The 22,072-nt window shown below is 45.1% G+C and overlaps 1 protein-coding gene across 2 annotated transcripts in view; it reads right to left on the bottom strand.

Moving 5' to 3' along the window:
- The window catches only part of NHSL2 (NHS like 2), a 256,785-nt gene that overhangs the window by 167,741 nt on the left and 66,972 nt on the right, over positions 1 to 22,072 (bottom strand). Inside the window, exon 1 of one of the 2 annotated variants that reach the window (XM_083159100.1) lies at positions 359 to 1,377. The exons of the other annotated variant lie outside the window; for it this stretch is intronic. Within the exon in view, the coding sequence (XP_083015226.1) occupies positions 359 to 422 (64 nt within the window). The 5' untranslated portion in view covers positions 423 to 1,377. Of the gene's footprint in view, positions 1 to 358; positions 1,378 to 22,072 lie in introns of those variants that run through there. 2 annotated transcript variants of the gene reach the window in all.

Genomic DNA, 22,072 nt, shown 5'->3' with positions numbered 1-22,072 from the left:
TCACTGTGTGGCGGTAATGCAAACAAAGAGGTGTGCTTAAGGAGGACCTCACCTTCCAGGGGCGGAGCATAAGGTGCCAAATCATTTTGGATGTAGGTTCCTGAAATATAGGTTGGAGTCTGAACACTGTACACTTCTAGAATATGTAATTTTGGGGGGTGCTTGAGAATAAATGTGAGATATTATGTTAACATGGTGGTAGCAATTTCAAGTAATAGATTTCATACACATAACAGTATTTAAAATATCTTCCCATGTGCACTAATCCCATTCCTGTCAGTGACATCTTGGCAACATAATTAGTTTGCTATCCAGATGTGGGTGTAGGGTGGGGATGGAGCAAGATGGAGACTTGTACCTGTTGCCGGCTGCATTCTGTGATGCTTCTTGCTTCTCTGTTTGTGCGGTGAGTTCCCCATCATTCTGCAGCAGGAGCTTGTGCTCTTTCCTTCCCTCTCTTCTTCGCTCCTGTGCTCCCCCCTCCAGGTATTTACATCACCTCTGTCTGTCTGCAGGCTTTACCATCGCTCCCTCCCTCTCTAGCTCCCTCTCTGTCTATTTCCTATGCTCCAATCCTTTTTCCTTCTATCTCTTATTTCTATGGCACGTACTTTTCCTTCCCTCCTGTGTTAACCCCCCAACATTATCGCTCTCTCTCTCGCTCACCCATTATCTCTTTCGTCTGTGCTTTCTCTTTTCCTCTTCTGTGTGTGATTTATTTCATCCTGTCCTTCTCTTTGCTTCTGTTTCTGGTTCCCTTGCTATTTTACCCACTCATTTGCATCCCTTATCACATTCTTGCCCTCTCTTTCTTTTTTTACCCACCTGCGCTCTTTTATAGACCTCCTGTTATTCGCCCCTTTCTCTCCCACCTCTGTGTCCTATCTCTCTTCCTTTTTTCCCCTACTCTCACTCTCCCTGTTCTGGCCTTGCTATGCAGAGAACAAGCAATCAGCAATGGTCCATTCGCACTCCCCTCCCTGTGTATCTGGTACCCTCTTATCTCACTGCCTTATTCTGTTCACATACGTCTCTCTGCTGACACCCCTCCTCACATCACCACTGCATCCAGCTCCCTCCCTCCTCTTCTCTGCTTCTCACTATCCCTCTCTTCTAGTTAAACACTGCACACACCAGCCAGCAATTTGTATTACTCCCTTGTCTTATATTTCCCGATGTCCTTTTCTGTCACATCCTGTCTCTCCTTTCTGTGTCTCTGCTTTTCTTTGTCCCAATTTCCTCATCAATTCTTCTCTTCCTCATCTCATATTTCTGTTTATTCTTCTTTCTGATCTTTCTCCTTCTCTCTCTCCATCGGTGAATGGCTCTGCCGCAGGGATGTGTCTTAGTGATGCTGATGTGAGCACAGTTGGAAGATGCAGTCTCCCCTCTATATAATTTCCTATTCTTTCTTCCCTGTTTCCTCTCCATCTTTCTCCACCCCTAAAAGCTTAAAGGGTCAGTACTATGTAACGAGGGAGCAGCCTGGTGCTAGTGACATGATGAAAAGTTCACTGTCAGGTAGCATCAAAGCGGTCTCGTTTCTTTAGTCTGCTTACAGATTTATGGTTGGTCTGTATTTTGCAATGCATGGCATAATAACGGATAAATAATGCAGTAAAAGGTGGACGAGCAGCTTCTGAATGTGTACTGCAGTAAACCTTTTACATAGGGACTTATCTAATTAGCCACAAGACTTTTCTGGCAGAAATTACCTTCCCTATCGCACCCAATATCTGATTAATGCTCCCAATTCATACGCCATCTAATTTAGAAATAAAATGCTTTTCTGTTAATAGCCACTTTAATTATACCCAAAATATGGAAATCAGTCTGTATCCTTAAAAAAAGTGTAAATACATATTGTTAACATTATAAATCTCTATTATTAGCCAAAAGCAAAACAGTTGGGGCTCTTAAGGATGTCATAGGATAAAATACCTGTGAAAGAGTTTTGAGTTATACTACTGTTAGTAACTCAAAATGTGTAATTCCCACCTGCAATGTTAAAAACACCTGCCCCATCCATACGGCACCCCCATATACCCGCCCCACATATTTTCACCAGTTATTCTGTCCTTTGTTGAATATCTCCCTAAAAAATGACATGCAATTTATTAGTTATATAAATCAAATGAAACCTAATTAAACAAAAAGGGGGTGTCCCAGGTATTCTGAAACAAGTCCCTACATTGCACTTGCTCTAGGGCTAAGCAAATAGCTGCAGGACATGCTATTGATATTTACTGGGGGTAGATTTACATAGCTTTACTACATAGATTTACATAGATTTACTAGATTGTAAACTCCTCTGAGCAGGGCCCTCTTCCCTCCTGTTGTCAAAGCCCACTTCTCTTCACATTTCACTCACAGCTCTCCTACACTCAGTGACCATCTTTGTCTGCATACTGATCTCCATCATTGGCCTCACTACTTATATTTAAGCTGTAATGTGTATTGAACTGTGGCGCTCTTTATTTGTACTCTATTTTTGTTATTTATTCAATGTTATACCAATGTTATGTTTTTTCTCCATGCATTGTTCCTTTGTACGGCGCTGCAAAACACTTGTGGCGCCTTATAAATAAAATCATAATAATAGCTAATTGGATAGCAAAAGAAATTGAGGCCAGAAAAATTAACTCGCAAACAGGGTTATAATTGTTAATTGGCTATGATAATAGCATGTATGTTCAGGCAATTTCTTTGCAAAGCTATGAAATTACAATGACTTAAATGACGCTTGTGTGGTGACTGCCAAAGTAATAGAATAAAGCGGTGGTTTAGATGAAAGGTATATTAGTCACAGCTATAAAACTATAAAAAGCTGTTTCTTTTATTTGGCTATTTACATTAGTTCCAGTCCTAGTTGAGCTTACAGTCAATATTACACTAGGATTATTATTTTTTTGGGAGTCAATTAACATATCAGTATCAGTATAATTTTTAACCCGATCCCTTGTTGCTGGAACATGATGATGCTAACCATTACACGATCTTTGTCACTTGTGAAGTATGTGAATGAGTATGAAATTTTTATGTAATTGCAGTTCATGGATTTATAGCAACTATACTAAAAAGTAATATGCATAGTTTCATACAGTTATGTATTGTAAAGAAACTTTACATTTTTTTTATCACAAACTAAACAAAGCTGTGCTGCAGCGTCCATTTCTGAATTTGCCCATTTGACTGTACATTGTGTAAAAAACACAATAATTGTTCAGTGGTCATACAGGTTTTGCTGATCCACTGGCTGTACTTTATTCAACAAAGGTGTGGCTTTAGAGACCATATCTATCAAGTATTCATACAATCAGGGCTATTTTTGATTCGGAATGCCCCGGAACACCGTTCCTGAAGCTCTTTTGCAAAATGACATCATCAGGAACAGTGTTCCAGGACCTCTGTGGCCTGCCCTGCTGTCTGTCTCCTCCTCCGCTACTGATGCTGCCACCACTGATACCGCTGCCACCTCCGCTTCCTTTCTGAGGGGAGGGACCACATAGTGCGTCTCTCCTTCCCCTCATTGTGTTTCTGTGACTGGGCCATCAGCCAATCAGAGCCTGCGGGCTGGCTCCTGATAGGCTGCCGGCCCGCGAGCCAATCAAAGCTCATTGGCTGCACCTTATGTGGCATGTGGCCACACCTATTTTTTAACATTTTTTTTAGACATGCACCACTGGCTGGGGGGCATTGTTTATCTGACATTGCAGGGGGGCATTGTGTATCTGGCATTACTGCGGGTATTGGGGGCATTGTATAACTGGTACTGCTGGTGGCATGTGTATATATGACATTACTGGTGGCATTATGTGTATATATGGAACTACTGGGGGCATTTTGTATATATGGCACTGCTGGGGGCATTATGTGTTAAAAAAACGTTTATGCAACAATTGATACCCAGCCCCTTTGGAAGCTCCACCCACATCACTACCCACTCCTGCTCCGCCCACAGTTCCTGACTCTATTTTTCTACAAAAATAGCACCGCTCACAACCCTACTTGTAGCTCTACACTGGTCACCTAGCTAGTTACCAGCCAGCTTGTCCATCATTAGTTATCACAGTCTTCTAATTTTTTTCAAAAAGTCACCTGATACTGCAATGGGAAGAGCAACCACAACTAGGGAAGGTGGAAGCTAACCAAGCAACTGTAGAGTCCATGGATTCTTGACAGTTTGGGCACTCAGCATGGAAAACCCAAGGTCACCATAGTTAAAGAACTTAGATGGAGAGACTTTGCTCACAGACTCCACTGTTGGCAGTGTCACCCTTATTCCAGGCATTGTATTACCCCCAGGAACCTTTGACATTTGTAAACCTTTGTGTAACCATTGCAGTCTAGACTGATAGAGAATGAAGTTGTGTCAAGTTATGAAATCTGTATAGTTGGCAAGAAATGCATCAAGTCTATAAATGGAGAGCAGTGGCAAGAATCTACTGTTTAGCAGCTGTCTCCAGGTTATAAGAGCAATATCAATCTTGTCAAACTCAGGCCATCTGTTGCTGAGTACTGAAATGGAAGAGAAACCATCTGCTCCTGTCACACCCCAGGTCCAGCCACCTCTGATTTCCTTGTCCTATGACTCCTGATCAATGGAGAGATGTAAGCAAAATTGTTATTATCTTTATGCCGATTAGCCTACTTCTCCAGTCAGAGAACTGTCAGAGATCATGAAAGAGAGATGGTATGTGAGACCTAGGTTTTGTACACCTATATATTTAAAAATATTAGCTTCTTCATGTATTACCATTATTGCTATACAGTCTACAATACCTAAAGTCCCATCTTACTAGAGCTGTAATCACATGGTCCAAAAAGGTCTGTTATGAGGTAACATGAAGACTCCACAAGACCTAGATGTGGCCCACTGTCCATATGATCTTCAGTAAAGTTGTAATGAAGCTGTAAAAAAGGTGACTGGAGATGTGTTTATTTCCGCACTACTCCATCTGCTCCTGAGCACAATCTAACAGGGATTCTGACAGCTGCCTGCATGGAAGCGCATAAGAGGGAAAGATGGTCACATTTGCTTAATATTGGTTAAAGGGATATGTCCTGGACCTTCAACCTTATGTGCAAAACAATTTGATTTGGTTGAGTATATGAAGGAAAATGAATTATTGATGGCACCGGACACAGAACTAGAGTAAGTATTTATCAATAATATAATCTGATAGTAAGACTATAACCTGAGGTCTAATTCCAGAGGTTCTAATTCAGGTATTGTCCAATGTTTTACTATAAGATTAAACGTCAGAGATTTAACTTTCTTACTCGCTGTTTTGGTGAGTTATGCAATTTTATTAAGATAAATTAAGGTACTTATGTAGTATCTGGGCGTCCGATTTAGAAATTGGATCGGATCGCATCGCATCTCATCGCATGCGACCAAATCGTATGCGATGCGATGGTCAAGATTTTTCCATAGGATTCAATGTTAAAATGGTCTGAGTCCATTTTTTTTTTTTTGTATAATCATTTTTTATTGAGTTTCAGAGAAAAGAAAACATGGGAACCATGTGTTAAGACATATGAACAGCAAACAAATCTCGTCGCAGCGAGATGAACAATTATCTCCTCTAAATAGAGGCATATTCGCTGCTAATAGCTTCCTTAAACATTATTACAGAGACAATAACATGAGATAAACTGGTGAGGTTGCCTTGCGGCTATTCGGTACAGCTAATGGAATGAGGTCTATAAAACACCTACCAGTGGGGGAAAAAAAAAAAAAAAAAAAGGGGGGGGGACAAAGAGAGGAAAGGGGGGAGTGGGGTTGACCTTCCCCAAGTGTGGTGTTATCATTACTTTTTACGCTAGTGTGTTTTAGGTATTTTATTTACAAAAAGAGGGCCTTATAGTCCTGTGAGGATTTATACTCCATCCAAGAGAGCCATGTGGCCGCAAATTCGGAGTGTTTATCTGCTGATGAGAGTAGAATATCCTCCATAGACATATAGTATTCGATTTTTGTGAACCAAGATTTACGTGTGGGTGGGATTATGGATTTCCATAAGGCTGGTATACTTGCTCTTGCCGCGTTGCCAAGATGTCTGATCAAAGAAGTTCTATAAGAGGAGAGTGGTGTGGTGGAGAGGTTCAGAAGCCAGAAGGCGGGGGTCGTGGGTAGAGGGGTGTGGAGAATTTTCTGTGAGGTCCCTATAACATCGGTCCAGAAGGGTGAGATTAGCGGGCATTCCCACCATATGTGTATAAGGGAGCCAGTGGACTTCTTGCATCTCCAGCAGGTTGCTGGAGTGCTTGGATTCATGATGTGCAAAATGGAGGGGTGTCTGTACCATCTCATAACTAATTTGTATTGTGTTTCTCTGGTCTGGATGCAAATAGAGCTAGTGTGGGCTTTTATGAAAATTGATTCCCATTCCTTATTGGAAATATTCCGATTAAGGTCCCTTTCCCACGCCCGGGTGAATGGTGAGGTGGTATCGCAATGTAGGTCTTGAAGGAGTTTGTATAGTAATGAGATAGTGTGGGTGTTGTCGCAGGTGGATATACAGAGTCTTTCAAACGCGGTCAGTTCGCGGGATGAGGGGGGTGTTCTAGAGCCTGATTGTATGAAGTGTCTGACCTGTAGGAATTTCCAAAAGTCCCTCGATGGGACATTCCATTTTATTTGTAAATCGGAAAAGGAGATCATGCTTGTGCCCAACATCATCTGGCCTACTCTATAGAGTCCTTCTAGGGCCCAATGAGAAAAGTCTTGTGTGCTTAGACCGGGTAAAAAGTCCGGGTTGTATAAAAATGAGGTTAGTGGACCAAAGTCGGAAGAGATGAGTGGGTTTCGGCGCAGAAGTTTCCAAGTGTTTAGTGTGGGGGGGATGGTTGGGTGAGAAGGGGATGGTTTGGGAAGTGCGGGGAGCCAGGGGAATATTTCGGGGTATTGGCTCACACAAACTCCTTCGAGTTCCACCCATTGTTTATTTTTACGATTCCTGGTCCAGTCCAGTACTCTATTTAAGTGAATAGCATAGTAGTACTTCTTAATATCTGGCAAACGGAACCCCCCCTTTTCCGTACTTCTCGTTAGGACCTCTCGTTTAATTCTGGGTTTCTTACGTTGCCAAATAAATTGTTGGGTCAGGGTCTGAATAGTTTTGAACCATACGTCTGGGACGGAGATTGGTAGTGTTTGGAGTATATAGAGTAGCTTGGGTAGGGAATTCATTTTGGTGACATTTATTCTCCCCAGCCAAGATAGTTGTTTGTTGTGCCATCTGCTGTAGTCTGCACGGAGGGATCTGAGGAGGGGTTGGTAGTTTAATGTGTATAGTCGGGTTAAGTCGCTGGGTAGTTTGATGCCTAAGTACGTAATGTGTGAGGGTTGCCATGTGAATGGGAAGGAATTTTTGAGTTGGGGGACTGACATGGGTGGGATTGAGATGTTGAGAATGCTGGACTTGGACATGTTGACTTTAAAATTGGAGAGGGAACCAAAACGTTCTAATTCCTGCATAAAGTGAGGAAGTGAGGCTGCTGGTTGTGTGATGATCGCCAATAGGTCGTCCGCGAATAATGCTAGTTTGTAGTCTGTCTCTCCAACTCGTATGCCAGAAATGTTTGTGTTGGCTCTTATAGCCCTGGCCAGTGCTTCCATGCATAACACAAAGATCAGTGGCGAGAGGGGACAGCCTTGTCTTGTTCCGTTGTTAATAGGGAAGGGATCTGATAGGAGGCCGTTAGTCCTCACTCTTGCAGTGGGCATATGATATAGGGCTAGGATTCTATGGAGAGCCTTTGTCCCCAGTCCAATGTACTCCAGCACAGACCGCATGAAGTCCCAGCATACCCTATCAAACGCCTTCTCGGCATCCGTTGAGATAAGGATGGTGGGGATGTTATGGCGAGAGGCTAGGTGTATTAAATTTAGTACCTTGGTAGTATTGTCCTTTGCCTCGCGGCCTGGTACGAATCCCACCTGGTCATTTTGGATCAAAGCTGGGAGCAATCTGTTTAGCCTGTTTGCCATCAACTTCGCAAACAATTTGATATCCACATTGAGGAGGGAGATGGGTCTGTAGCTGGAGCACATCGAGGGGTCCTTTCCTGATTTTGGGATCACTGTTATGTGTGCTTCTAGAGATTGTTTGGAGAAGTGTGATTCTGCCGAGATGGCGTTGAAGGCCCGCAACAACCTGGGAGTGAGTATGTCTTTGAAGGTCTTGTAGTAAGATGCTGTGAAGCCATCTGGGCCGGGGCTTTTGCCTAAAGGTAGGGATGATATGGCCGACTCTAGTTCTATCTGGGAAAATGGTTCCTCTAGCAGGTCTCTATCATTATGGGAAAGGGTTGGGAAAGCAACTGAGGATAAGTATTCCTTTGCTTGGAGCGTTTTCTGCAGATGTTCTGCTGATGTGGGGGTTTTGTGTAAATTGTATAGTGAGGAGTAGTAGGTTTTAAAGCATGACGCAATCTCGGGGGTTTTAAAGCAATAGGTGTCTGTGTCAGTCTTTATCTTGTTGATAAAAGAGGCGGATCTTTGGGCTCTGAGGGCTTGGGCGAGCAAGCGACCCGGCTTGTTACCCCATTGGTAATACTTATTCTTACACTTACGTATGTCTATTTTGGTGCGTTCAGCTAAGAGTCTGTTCAAGTTGTTGCGGGATTCAACTAGTTCTGTTAGGAGTGACGGTGATGACCCAGACTTATGCAGGGTTTCAAGCTTATGAATGTTTGCTAGTAGTGCGATTACCTGTGCAGCTTTTTGTTTTTTCCTATACGTGCCCAGCTGTATCAATTTACCCCTGACGACGCATTTGTGTGCTTCCCATAAGGTGATCGCGGATATGCCTGCGGTGTCATTCAACTTAAAATATTCTAATAGTGTTTTATCTAGCTCTGATTTGCAGTAACTATCCTGGAGTATTAGCTCATTCAGTCTCCATGTCCATTGGCCAGGGGTCTGTTGGGGAGTTTCTAACGTTATTGAGATTGGGGCATGGTCCGACCAGGTAATGGAGCCTATTGATGCGTCTAGGAGTAGGGGTAGATGTCTATGACTCAGGAATATGTAGTCCAATCTGGAGTAGGTCTGGTGGGGATGGGAGTAGAACGAGTAGTCTCTACCAGAAGGGTTGAGAGTTCTCCAGGAGTCAGACAGTTGGAGATCGTGGAAAATTTTATGAACTTTTAGGTATTTTCGGGCCGTAAATCTGCTAGAGCCTGTGGAAGTATCGGTGGTGGGGTCTAAGGTCCAGTTGAGGTCCCCTCCCAGGATTGTCGTGCCTTCAAATGAAGAGTCTAAGTGTATCAGGTGTGTGTGGAAGAAAGCAAGTTGGTCTTGATTAGGGGCATAGACCACTACGAAGGTGTAGGGTTGAGCAGATATTTTACAATTTATGAGGAGTATTCTACCGGGAACTGGTTTCAGTATTGACACGTCGGAGAGCTGGAGATGTCTAGAGAACAATATTGCTACTCCCTTAGATTTGCTGTCAGGGGTGTTGCAATAGTAGGCGGTGGGAAAGCGGTGGTTGGATAGAGATGGGTTTTTGGCAGATAGTTTAAAGTGTGTTTCTTGGATCATGGCAACATCTGCTCTTTCTGCCCAAAGGGTCCTGAGCAGGCTGCTCCTTTTCTCTGGGGTGTTAAGGCCCTTGGCATTAATGGATAGGATCTTCAATTTACCTGGTGTGGTCATAATTGTTGGGGTAAGGTTTTGTCTGCGTAGTATTGTGGAAGGTCAGGGAAGAGGGGTGGGAGAAGGGGGGGAGGAAAACATGGAAAAAGAATGAACATTCAAACATTCTAAACCGCAACAATAACATAGATCAAAAACAGAGAATAAAATAAAATCCCGCTGTGAGGCAACCAGCGGTAAGATCCGCTAGTGTCTCAGAAGGCAATAGAGCCTAAGGCGGGTGTGGGGTAAAGGGGAGTCACCGCAGTTAAACAGTGCGTATTCTCTCCCTAGGGAGGTATATTTGCGAATGGAAGTGCAATAAGAAAAAAAAAAAAAAAAAGGAAGGGAGGAAGAACAAGTTAAACATGTGTAAACCCTATGGGCGAGTACTTGAAACGGTACTGGCATGGGAGAGTAGACTATCTCCTTTTAGATATACATAGAAAAAATAGCTGTCTAGTGATATGTATTCAGCTAACTTAGAGTTAAACTGTGATAATACTGTAATATAACATTATAATCACCAGTCCTGAGTACGATCAAGAAATTGAAGAGGGTCTTGGCCATAATGGGCTTGTAGGTCTTCAGGTGGATCCGAGATCGGGGGGTATTGGAACTTGGCCTTGTTTCTTTCTGGCTTGGCGGACTTCTTGCCAGGGTTGATCTTGTCCCCGCTGCTGTAGGGGGGGGAGGTCTGGATGGCTGAACTCCCAGTTGGGTATGTCGGGAACTGGTAGGCCCAAGGCTGTGCAGAACGTCGGGAGGTCAGAGAAGGAGTTTAGTAGGTGGTGTTTGCCCGCAGAAGTTACTTGTAAGCTGAAGGGGAAGCCCCATTTGTATTTCAGCTGACGCTTACGGAGTTCGGCGGTGAGTGGTCTTAACGCCTTCCGTTGCTGGAGTGTGTGCCAGGACAGATCTTGATAAATTTGTACGGTAGAGCCATTGAAGTCTATGCCATCTAGTTGTCGTATCTTGCGTACAATATTCTCCTTTTGCGAATAATAATGTAGACGACAGATCACATCACGTGGGCGGTCCGCCGGTGATCCTCTAGGCCTCAACGCCCGATGTGCTCTATCTAGAAGAATAGATTCTGAGGGGTCGTTGCCGAGGATCTCGTTAAAGATCTTGGTTAGTGCGTCTGGCAGGCTTTCCTGAGTGACTTCCTCAGGCAGTCCCCGCAGGCGGAGGTTGTTTCTTCTCCCCCTGTTGTCCAGATCTGTCAGGTGCAGTTGTAGAGAACGAATCTCTGCGGATTGGGCAGCAAGAGTCTCTTTGAGAGAGTTGCAGAATGTATACGTTTCTTCTTGGGCATTTTCTAGGAAAGTCGTGCGGTGGGATAGCTGGGACAGATCCTGTCGGACAGTGGCGATTTCTTGGCGGACAGTATCCTGAATGTCCTGCTTTGTTGGGAGAGTTTTCATGTAGGACAGGGTGTTTCTAATTTCGGATAGCTCCGTTGCCAGCAGGGAGGCTTGGAAGGTCGAGGATGAAGCTGAAGATGTGGGGGTTGGCGAGTCATCTGCTTGTTTGGATGGGGTGGACTGTAGAAACGGTCTCATATCGGCTTGAGACATGTTCTCTTTGGGAAGAGGAGTGGTGCCTTTGTGAGGAGCCTTTCTGCCTTTGACCATAATTAGCCCAGGAACTTAGAGAGGGGAAAAAGGGGAGGGGGGGGGTCTCGGATCCAGGAGAGTTGTCTTAAGATGCACTTACATTGAAGCAGCTCATCTCATTGGGCGGTGACTCCCGGGGGCCTGGCTTCAAGGAGACATCCTCATTTAGGATGTATCATATTTAGAGAACTTTGACCTTTTCTCTCCTACAGACGCAGCGTGTGTTACTGTAAGTCGATGACGGGGGGTCGGCTTGCACTTCTTTGGCGTAATGGCCAGTTGAGGTATATGGTATTCACTTCAGTGGATGTCCCTGCTGGATCATTAATTGTATTTTGATCCCAAAGACACTAGGGGGCAGTGTTGTATAGCATATAGGATCACTGCAGTCTCTGGAGAGCTAAATGAGCCTGCTCTCTGCTTGCAGCGACGTCTGTGAGGGCAGAGACAGGACAGCCTTTTTGAGGTAGTGTGACAGTGTCTAATGTTTCGATCAGGGGGTTTGAGGGGTGTTTTGGGGAGGTGGTATTGCTGAAAGGGGGGCCACCGGGCAGAGATATCTCAGGGGTGGTTCCTCTCCAGAGGCTCTGGGCTGTGTGTAAGCTCTTGTGGCTTGTTTTACACTTGCTTCTCCCCTTAATGTGGGCTGGGCACAGGAGAGAGTCTTTAGATGTAGGGGTTCGCCTGGGGTGGTGTCTTTAGGTGGGGTATCTGGATCAGGAGGATACTGGGGGGTAAGCACTCCCCTTGGCTTTAGGGTCTCAGGGATTGTAAGATGGCGGATGTGGGGGCAGTGGCGTCTGCCTCCCTAGTACATTAGGTGAGGTCTGCCCCTGTGTCCCTTCCGCTGCCTGCTAGGTACCTGGCCCCACCTGGTGCTCTCGCTGGACGTGCTGTGGATGTGGGAGACGGGCATGCGTCCCTGTCCCTCTTGTCCTGTGTGGGCGCGCTCCGGTGCAGCGGCGCGTGTGCGCCTGTCCCTCGCTCTCGCGGTCCGGCCTGGGGTGGGTGTCTTTGGAGGGGCACTCGCAGGCTGGGGTCCCTCAGCTCTGGCGCCGCCTCTTCTTTAGTCCCGTTCGCCCCGCTGCTGGTTCGCGGGTCCCGCTCGGCCGACGGCGCAGAAATTGAGGCCCCGGCTTCAGCCTGTGACTAGGCCGCAACCCGCGGGAGCGCTGAGAAGCACTCCCCGGCTCCGCGACTCCTGTCACCTACTGTCGGGGTGTTGGAGAGCAGGGATGCGATGGAGGGGTGAGTTCTGTGTGGGCTTTTAGGCTGGAAATAGCCTTTTCCAACTGCCCAACTCTGGAGCTCCGTCTCGGCGCGTCTGGTCGGGTTGCTTGCCAGGCCACGCCCCCCGTCTGAGTCCATTTTAACATAGAATTCAATGGGCAAAAGGGGTCCTTTTCCTTTCCCCACTATCCAAGTGGGCATGGAGTTGGATATAAACCTGTGGCGAGCGTAGCGAGCCACCGAGCCCGAAGCGTGGCGAGCGTAGCGAGCCCCGCGAGGGGACACAGAATACTTTTTAAGAAATATGCATTCGCTCGCCACGCTTCGGGCTCGGTGGCTCGCTGCGCTCGCCACGCTATATAAAATCAACTCTATGCCCACTTGGATAGTGGGGAAATGAACAGGACCTTCTTAACATTGAATCCTATGCAAAATCGCATCGAATCGCATCGCATCGCATCTGATTGTATGCCTTAAGGTAAGGCATACAATCACAAAATCGGACGCCCAGATACTACATAAGTACCTAAATTAATTTATTCTATATGACCAACAATAGCGTTATTAATGGTAAAAATCATAATATAAAAATACCACACTGCAAAATTATAGCAAACACAAAGGCCCTTATTCTGGTTCACTCGCAATGTTGCAAATGTTTGCGCGCCCCCCCCCCCCCCCCCCCCACACGGTGGGTTTGCTCGCATGACTGCGAATGACTCTCAGGTCACTTAGATTTGCGTGCACCCTCGGCAGGAACTAGGCGGACAGCTGACATCCATCCGCCCCCTGCACCCACATCACCGGGCAATTTCCATGGGAATGCCCAGCGATTTTATGGGAACGCCCATGAAATGCTGGGCGCTCCCATATGCAAATCCCCGGCCCGCTCACCCCACCCCCCCCAACCGCCCGCTGTCTTGGGTGCATGCACAAACAATCTGTTCTCCATGGCCACATACACCCGGCGCATGTGCATGCGCATTTCAAAAACATTGCGCTCTTGTGTGAATTCGCATGCGAGTGTGTGAATTAGAATAACCCCCAAAGAATGGTTTGTTATAATACATAGGAGTTGACTGGACTCTCTTGGTTAAGTACATTTATTAACATAAAGGGGGTGTCGGATGACTACCTGATGGTCAGTAGACCGACGTTGGAATGTCGACTGTTAAAAACCCGACAGTCGGGATCCCGACTTACATGGGCTATTCTCTCTTGCGACCCCATAGAGGGACAATAGAACCTGTGGCGAGCGCACAAGCCACCGAGTCCACAGCATGAAGAGCGCAGCGAGCCCGCAAGTGGCATCTTTGCGCTCTACCCACTTTTGGAGCACCGGCAGTCGTGATTCAGACTGCGGACTAATGACCGTCGGAATCCCCATACCACACAACATAAAAGCATGACCCTGTATACCACTATCCATCCAAGTACTATGCATATCTCTTAACAAGAAAGATTCCAGGAGAGAACAAAATGCTCCGGTACTAAATCTCTTCTTTTAATTCATGATTGCCATCACCTGTGATGATCACCTTTCTTATTAATGACCTAGTTTAATACAGGTGATGGCAATCAAATATAGAGGGATATTTGGACCGGAGGACCGCCTGTTCTATTGGGAACGTATTACTTATTTCTAGCACTTTATGTATATGGGTGTTATACTTTTAAACTATTTTACATTTATTTAAAGACCTGCACAAACAGCATATTTCTTTCTGCTTATCTGCAAGTATTAACGAATGGGATATTGTAGCATTTGTTCAGTGTGATGAAGTGCTCATCATGGTTTCAGATACAGAAGGGTTGTGATTAAAAGGGTTGCGGATTAGAGGGTCGACAGTGTCAAGATGCACAGTTTTTAGGTTGACAAAAGGTCAACACAAGCAAGTGGCAGTGGCAAACGCAGGATTTTGAGAAGGGGGTTTCCAGAGGGGTGGAGCAAAGCACGGAGATGGACACTTAGGTGACCCAGTATATGCCGGGTCAGTTAAAGTATTATAGATAGACCAAATGTATATAAATAATAATATTATTATTATTAATAATAATAATAATATATATATACACACATATACACCTGGATCAGTAATTTCCACTAATTACCCCTTTACTGCACATATGATGGGAGATGGGGTAGGAGAATGGGGCATTGGGCTGAATGAAGGGGCCCTGATACATAACTTCCAGGGTGGTAGAGGATGTTTAATACGCAGAGGAAGGGTGTATAGTGGAGTGGGCTTATTATTCATAATTTTCTGGTGGGAGGACAGTTTGCTTGACTGCAGATATCTCCAGTTCCCAGATATAGATTTCTTAGATTTTAATGGAAATAAAAACTAGAGGATTCCACCTACCAAATGGTACTGGGGACTAGGGGATCAGAATTCAGGAGGCAGAGCAATCTGCCAACGAGTATATAAAACTACATACCAGGTGTGTGGAGCTGGAGTAGTAACCAGCTGCTTGAAGGCTGATATCTCTGGTTCTGGGAACAGTAGAGACAAGCTTATAGTGTCCAATAAAAGTCCCAGCTTTTCGAATATACCCTCAGAAAAACTCTAAGTCAGACAGAACCTGAAATATCTGACTGGGAAGAGCAATTAACAGGCTTGGATGGGGACCACTGCTTTGAAGTCAGATATCTCTGGTTCCCAAGGGCCGATTTTTTAAATTCTTGTACCTATGGAAAGAGGGAACCCTCAGCTTTCAGGGTAGGGCCCTTAGACTCCTGGGGGGGTTTCTGGGTACTCAGAAACCCCCCCCCCCCTGCGTGTGCTACTGAGTGGCAAAAGGTTGACACAAGCAAAAGGTTGACATGTGTATGGACACATAAAAAGATTGACATAAGTTTTTTAAGGGTTTTTTGTGTGAAACCTGAGCACGTGATCCTCCAATCAGCTGCGCTCGGCACACTTTACTATTCCCAGTCGGAGTCCATGCGGATGTTTAAAAAGGACAAAAAAATTGAAAAAAAAAAACCTATGAAAAACCCATGTCAACCGTTTGCTTGCGTCGACCTTTTGTCAATGTCGACCGAGTGCATGTCAACCTTATGTTAATGTCAAGCTTGTGCATGTTGGCCTTTTGGTGTTGACCTATTGACCGTCTCTATAGACACCATCGACCTATCATCTGGATACCATTAAAAGACAGCATATAGATAGTCAATATGTTGACACCACATGATCGACAGTTGGTAGTGTCAACAGTTAAATGTTTGACATGTACTTAGGTCACTAGGGTGAAAAAACGATAACAGGTTTAAAAGGATGAGGTGCAAATGGTTGACACATGAAATGCTGACACATTCTTATTTTTTTTTTCTTCATCCAAAATCCTAATAATCACTTCAATTCTTCCCCTGCAGGCGGTGTGAGCTCAACTGCCTTTGTCAACAGCAGTTTGCACCCAAATGGAGTAACAATTGGGCGCCCGGCATCAGTCAAAATGTTGACTGTGTCTAAGATCAACAGGTACAAAAGGTTAACAGAGTCAAAAGGGTCAACTTGAAAATGGTCAACCCAGAAAAGGCTGACACAAGGTTTTATTAATTTTATATTTTCGAGGTGTAATATTTTTTATCGGGAAACGGTCATCTATTAGAATGAACTTAGGTCTACAGTCATTAGGTCAACCCCACTAGGTCGACTGGCAGGAAGGTCGACCTGACTTAAGGTCGACCTGACTTAAGGTCGAATTTGCATAAAGGTCGACATGAGGAAGGTCGACTGGTCATAAGGTCGACATGGGGTTTTTCACTGTTTTTTGAGCCGACATGTGCCGACAGGCGGTATTTCATGCCCTACCATCCACTAGGGCGTGGAGGAGGTTATTAAAGCTGTGGCGAGCGAAGCAAGCCACCGTGCCCGAAGCATTGCGAGCGAAGCGAGCAATGCGAGGGTCTGATTCTCATTGCCAACTGTGTCCATGTCGACTGTGTCGACATTCGGATAAAAAAACAGTGAAAAACCCATTTCGACCTTATGACCAGTCGACCTTCCTCATGCAAATTCGACCTTAACTCATGTCGACATTGGCCCATGTCGACCTTAAATCAGGTCGACCTTCCTGCCAGTCGACCTAGTGGGGTCAACCTAATGACTGTAGACCTAAGTTCATTCTGACAGATGTACCGATTCCGTTTTATCATATGTGACCTCAGTAAGTGTACTGTGTGCCCTTGTGCAGCTCCCTTCGCTCAGCATGCTTCGGGCAAGGTGGAAAAAAAAGTAAAAAAAAAATGTAAAATTTAAAACTTGTGTAGACCATTTGTGTGTCGACCATTGCCATGTTGACCTTTTCAACCATCAACCTTTTGGTGCAGCATCCCATCTTCAGTAAAACTCCCATCTTTGTAAATTACCCATCTATCCAGTGTCTGGAAGCACATGTGAAAGCCCAGTTATGTCATATTGGGGCAGATGTGTTAATCCTTGTAAAGTGATAAAGTGATGCTGAAGTAGAAGGTGATAACATGCCAGACAAAGAGAGGTGTTTGAAAAATGACAGTTAGGAGCTGACTGACTTGTGCTTTTTCACTTTTTACTTTATCTCCACTTTATCACTTGACCAGGCTTAATAAATCTGCCCCTAAGTCTCAAGTGGAGATGCCTTTATTGCTTTAGAGTGAGAATCAGCAGAAGCTGTGCATATTGACTAAAGTGGTGAATGATCTGGTAACCGCTGTCCCCCAGCATCAGCTGGATGCAGGAGCCCTCTATGCTGTGGCGGCGCAGGGGAGGGCCCAACTCCAGCCCCAGGCCTCACTGTCCCTCCCCAGGCCTCAGTGACTCTCACTCACTCACTCCCCTCCCCCCCACCCACGACCACCTTTGGTTCTCCTACAGGAAGTTGGTGCCGCAAATGGCTGCCTGTGATCTGTGCACTCAGCCATATGTAACCTCATGTATAACCTAGGGATGTGCACCGGCCACTTTTCGGGATTTGGGTTTTGGGTTCTGATTACCTTGAGGTTTTGGGTTCTAATGGGTTTTGGCAAAACACCTCCTAAGTGTTTTGTGTTTGGTATTTATGGGTTTTGGGTTCTGATTTTTTGTTAAAAAAGCATAAAAACTGCTAAAATCGCAGAATTTTGGTTTTTATTTTTTGCTCCTATGCTATATTAACCTCAATAACATTCATTTCCACTCATTTCCAGTCTATTCTGAACAGTTCACACCTTACAATATTGTTTTTAGGGCAAAAGGTTGCATCAAAGTAGCTGGATAACTATGATAAGCCACACAAGTGTGCGGCACAAACACTAGACTGATATGGCACACTTAGCATCCCCTCTAGGCTGATACTGCACACCTAGAATTACCCCTGGACTGATATGGCACATGTAGCATCACCACTGGACTGATATTTTCATTAAAAAAAAAGGGCAGCTCCCCTGGTCTGATATGGGACACATGGGGCACCCCTGGAATTATACGGCACACATGCGGGCACCCCAGTACTGATACAGAACACATGGGGGCACCCATGGAATTATATGGCACACATGCGGGCACCCCTGGACTGATACAGGACACAAGTGGGCACCCATAGAATTATACGGCACACATGTGGGCACCCCTGGACTGATACAGCACACATGTGGGCACCCCTGGACAAATACAGCACACATGTGGGCACCCCTGGGTGGATACAGTACACATGCGGGCACCCCTGGATTGATACAGCACACATGTGGGCACCCCTGGACAAATACAGCACACATGTGGGCACCCCTGGATGGATACAATACACATGCGGGCACCCCTGGACTGATACAGCACAAATGTGGGAACCCCTGGACAAATACAGCACACATGTGGGCACCCTTGGATGGATAAGGTACAAATGTGGGCACCCTGGACTGATGCAGCACACATGCGGGCATCCTGGACTTATACTGTGCACTGGCAGCAGTCATTTAAAAATAATGTAGCCCCCTCTGTAGCACTAGCAGCAGCCCACTATGCATAAATCATCCCCCCCCCCAACATTTCATCCCCCCAGCATGTTTCCCCAGCAGCTCAGCAGACACCACGGACACATCCGTGCTGTCTGAAATCACCAGCCTGTTTGAAAATGGCGCCGGGAACTATATATCCGCAGGTCTCGCGAGAATCCGACAGCGGGAAGATGACGTCCGGCCTCGTTTTGAACTCAGAAAATTGGTGGCGACCATCGAACCCGGCCTCGGATCAGGTAAGTTCGTGGGGGTTCGGATCTCTAGGATCCGAACCCGCTCATCTCTAGTATAACCTCATGTCCCCTGTGTGATAACTGTAATGTCTCAGCTGTAACTGTGCTGTCTTTGCCCATAATGTTACCTACCTGGCCGTGGCAACGACCAGTGGTGCCGCGCAGCTCGGCTGGTATGTGTTCCCTGTGTGATATGGTACTGTCCCTGCTAATATCGTTACCTACCTGGCTGCTGCAATGACCAGTGGTGCTGCTGATGGCTGCCTAGGCGCTGTGCAGCTTGGCGGGTATGTGTTCCCTGTGTGATAACTGTACTATCCCTGCTTATATCTTTACCTACCTGGCTGCCTAGGCGCTGTGCTGCTCGGGGGCATGTGGCCCCCGCATGTAATGTCTCAATGTAATGTATGAAATGCCTCCCTTCCCTCATCCCTGCCTGATGATGCACTGTAAATCCACAAAAAAATCATAGTGTGCGCAAAGCACACATGGCCAATAAAGTTGATTCTATTCTATTCTGACAAGTCCAAAGGCCATTACTCACTACTTATTTTTCTAGATCTTTCTGCTGCGTTTGACACTGTTGATCACACTCTTCTCATACAAACTCCCTACACTCCCTAGGTTTTAATGATACAGCCCTTTCCTGGTTCTCATCTTACCTATTGGATCGCTCTTTCAGTGTTTGCTTCTCTGACTCTACCTCCTCTTCACTACCTCTGAGAGTTTTAGGTCCTCTGCTTTTCTCACTCTGGGCGGGATGTATTAAAAGCCCTTTGCCGGCTGTCCGCCGCGATGATATGTACTATCATATGCGGCTGGCATTGCGATGCAGTGACGGAGCCCCCCCGAAATACCTGTACTCTGGTGTGCGGGGGGGTCTTCGTCACCTCCCTGACGCCTTGCTCTCCCCTCACGCCGGGGACAGCTAAGCAGGCTGTCCCCGGAGCCTCCTCCTCCATCCTGCAGCGGGAAGGATATCCGGCTGCTTCACTAGGGGGAGGAGGGGTTTACCTTCCGGAGTCCAGGAGGACCCTTCAGGAAGGTAAGCCAGAGGGGAGGTCGGCGGGTTTGCGTCGGAGGTGGCGAAAAGAAACCCATAGGCTTCTATAGGGTATCGCCACCCAAAGGTGGCGATACCCTTCAATGCGGTATCGGTTTTGATACATTGGAAAATGCTGTAAAACCGGGGTTTTACCGCATTTTGAGTTTGATACATCTCGCCCTCTATACCTAATCTCTTGGCAAACTAATCAACTCTTTCACATTTCAGTATCACTTGTATGCAGACGATACTCAAATCTATTTATCAACTCCAGAGTTGTCACCAGTGGGTGGTCTTGGCCCGAGTCTCTGAATGCCTCTCTGCCATCTTATCCTGGATGTCTTCTCGCCACCTCAAACTCAATATTTCCTAAACGAAATTAATTATATTCCCACCAGCCAAGAACAGTTACCATCCAGATATCTCCATAACTGTTGACAACTCGACAATATAACCTACCCCACAAGCTCATTGCTTACGGGTCATCCTCGACTCTGAACTGTCCTTTGTTCCCCACATTCAATCAGTCTCCAAATCATGTTACATGCATCTAAAAAACATATCCAAAATACGACCCTATCTCACACAAGACCCTACCAAATCTCTTATCCATGCACTCATTATATCCAGCATTGATTATTGCAATAGTCTCCTAACTGGTCTTCCCAAGAACAGACTCTCGCCACTGCAATCCATTTTAAATGCTGCTGCTAGGCTGATCTTCCTAGCAAGGCGCTCATCGTCTGCTGATCCGCTCTGCCAGTCCCTCCATTGGTTGCCTGTATTTTGCCGTATTCAATATAAAATACTTTAACATTCATATAAAGCTATTAACCATACTGCACAAGCATATATCTCTTTACGCATCACAAAATATCTCCCATCTCGACCACTCCGCTCTGCACAAGATTTGCGTCTCTATTCTGCATGGATCACTAGCTCCTATTCACTATTACAGGACTTTCATTGGGCTGCTCCCATCCTATGGAATGCACTTCCATGCACAATAAGACTCTCCACTAGCCTCCAAACTTTCAAGCGTTCCCTGAAAACTCACCTCTTCAGGCAAGCCTATCATATTTAAGTTCTACACGCATAACCCTCTGAGGCACTTATGTATTATATAGCTTCCCTTCTGGACTTGCAACTTGGTGGGACTGCTATGCTATTACTGGTGCCTGTCCTTGTGTTTCCCTTCTATGTCCCTATAGATTGTAAGCTTGCAGCAGGGCACTCTAACCTCCAAGTCTGTCTGTTGTGTTACCCAGTTTGTTTTATCTCTTTTTACAATTGTAAAGTGCAACGGAATCTGCAACGCTATACAGGTTGAGTATCCCGTATCCGAGTATCCGTTATCCAAATTATTCCGAAAACCATACATTCCAGAAAGCGAAAAAAAAAAATTTTTTTTGCTAAAAACTCACTGGGGACATTTGTAACAGCACTACTGAGGACATGATATGTAACTGGCACTATATATGTGCAAGACAATGATTGCTTGGCATTCAAATTCAATATCTGAGATAGTACACAAATTTAGTTTCATGTTTTGAAACCTTGTTTTTTGAACAAATAAAATATATTTGGGTGTATTTTATGTGGTAATAAAATATATTTGTGTGTATTTTATGTGTTTATACAGCATACATGCAAGATACTTCAAAATACATAATTGAAATATTAAAATATTCCGAAATACGGAATAATCCGTTATCCAAAATTCTCCTGGTCCCGAGCATTTTGGATACGGGATACTCAACCTGTATAAGAAACTGTAAATAAATAATATTGAGCTATAAAGCATGAGCTGTGTGCAAACGTACAAGAAACTGTCTGTCCCCAAAACGGACTTGTGTCTGCTATAGCCAATGATGTTTTAGAGTTCAGAATTTGTATAATATGGAACTGCAGAATGCCTGTCAATCATGCTAAGTACCTTCCATAGCTATGAGCCTTGAAATCATGTAAACATGTTACGCCGATAAAAATTGGTTAACCCTGCGTTCCTCATGTGAAAGGGGATGTCTCTAGGGTCTCGTAATGGAATCTAATGAAAAGAGATACTAGGAAAGACAATCTACTTAAAACAATATATTTATAGAGTGATTTCATATGTATCTTAATATTATTTGTAAATTGCTTTAGTTTATTTTTTAACCATAGTATATATTGACAAATGGTTTAATGAATACATTTATTGTTAAGAACAAAACAAAGCATTCACTCTAAAACAACATATGCTTGTGTCTCATGACTGAACCCACTCATAGAACAAGAATATATAAATCTTGTAGGCTATTGAGTCTGCGGGAAATTACCATTGTTATG

The sequence above is a fragment of the Crinia signifera genome, chromosome 9, assembly GCF_055691185.1.
Source record: "Crinia signifera chromosome 9, ASM5569118v1, whole genome shotgun sequence".
NCBI lineage: Eukaryota > Metazoa > Chordata > Amphibia > Anura > Myobatrachidae > Crinia > Crinia signifera.
Note: the sequence above shows the minus strand (reverse complement) of the source record. Positions and strands in the feature narration are given on the sequence as shown.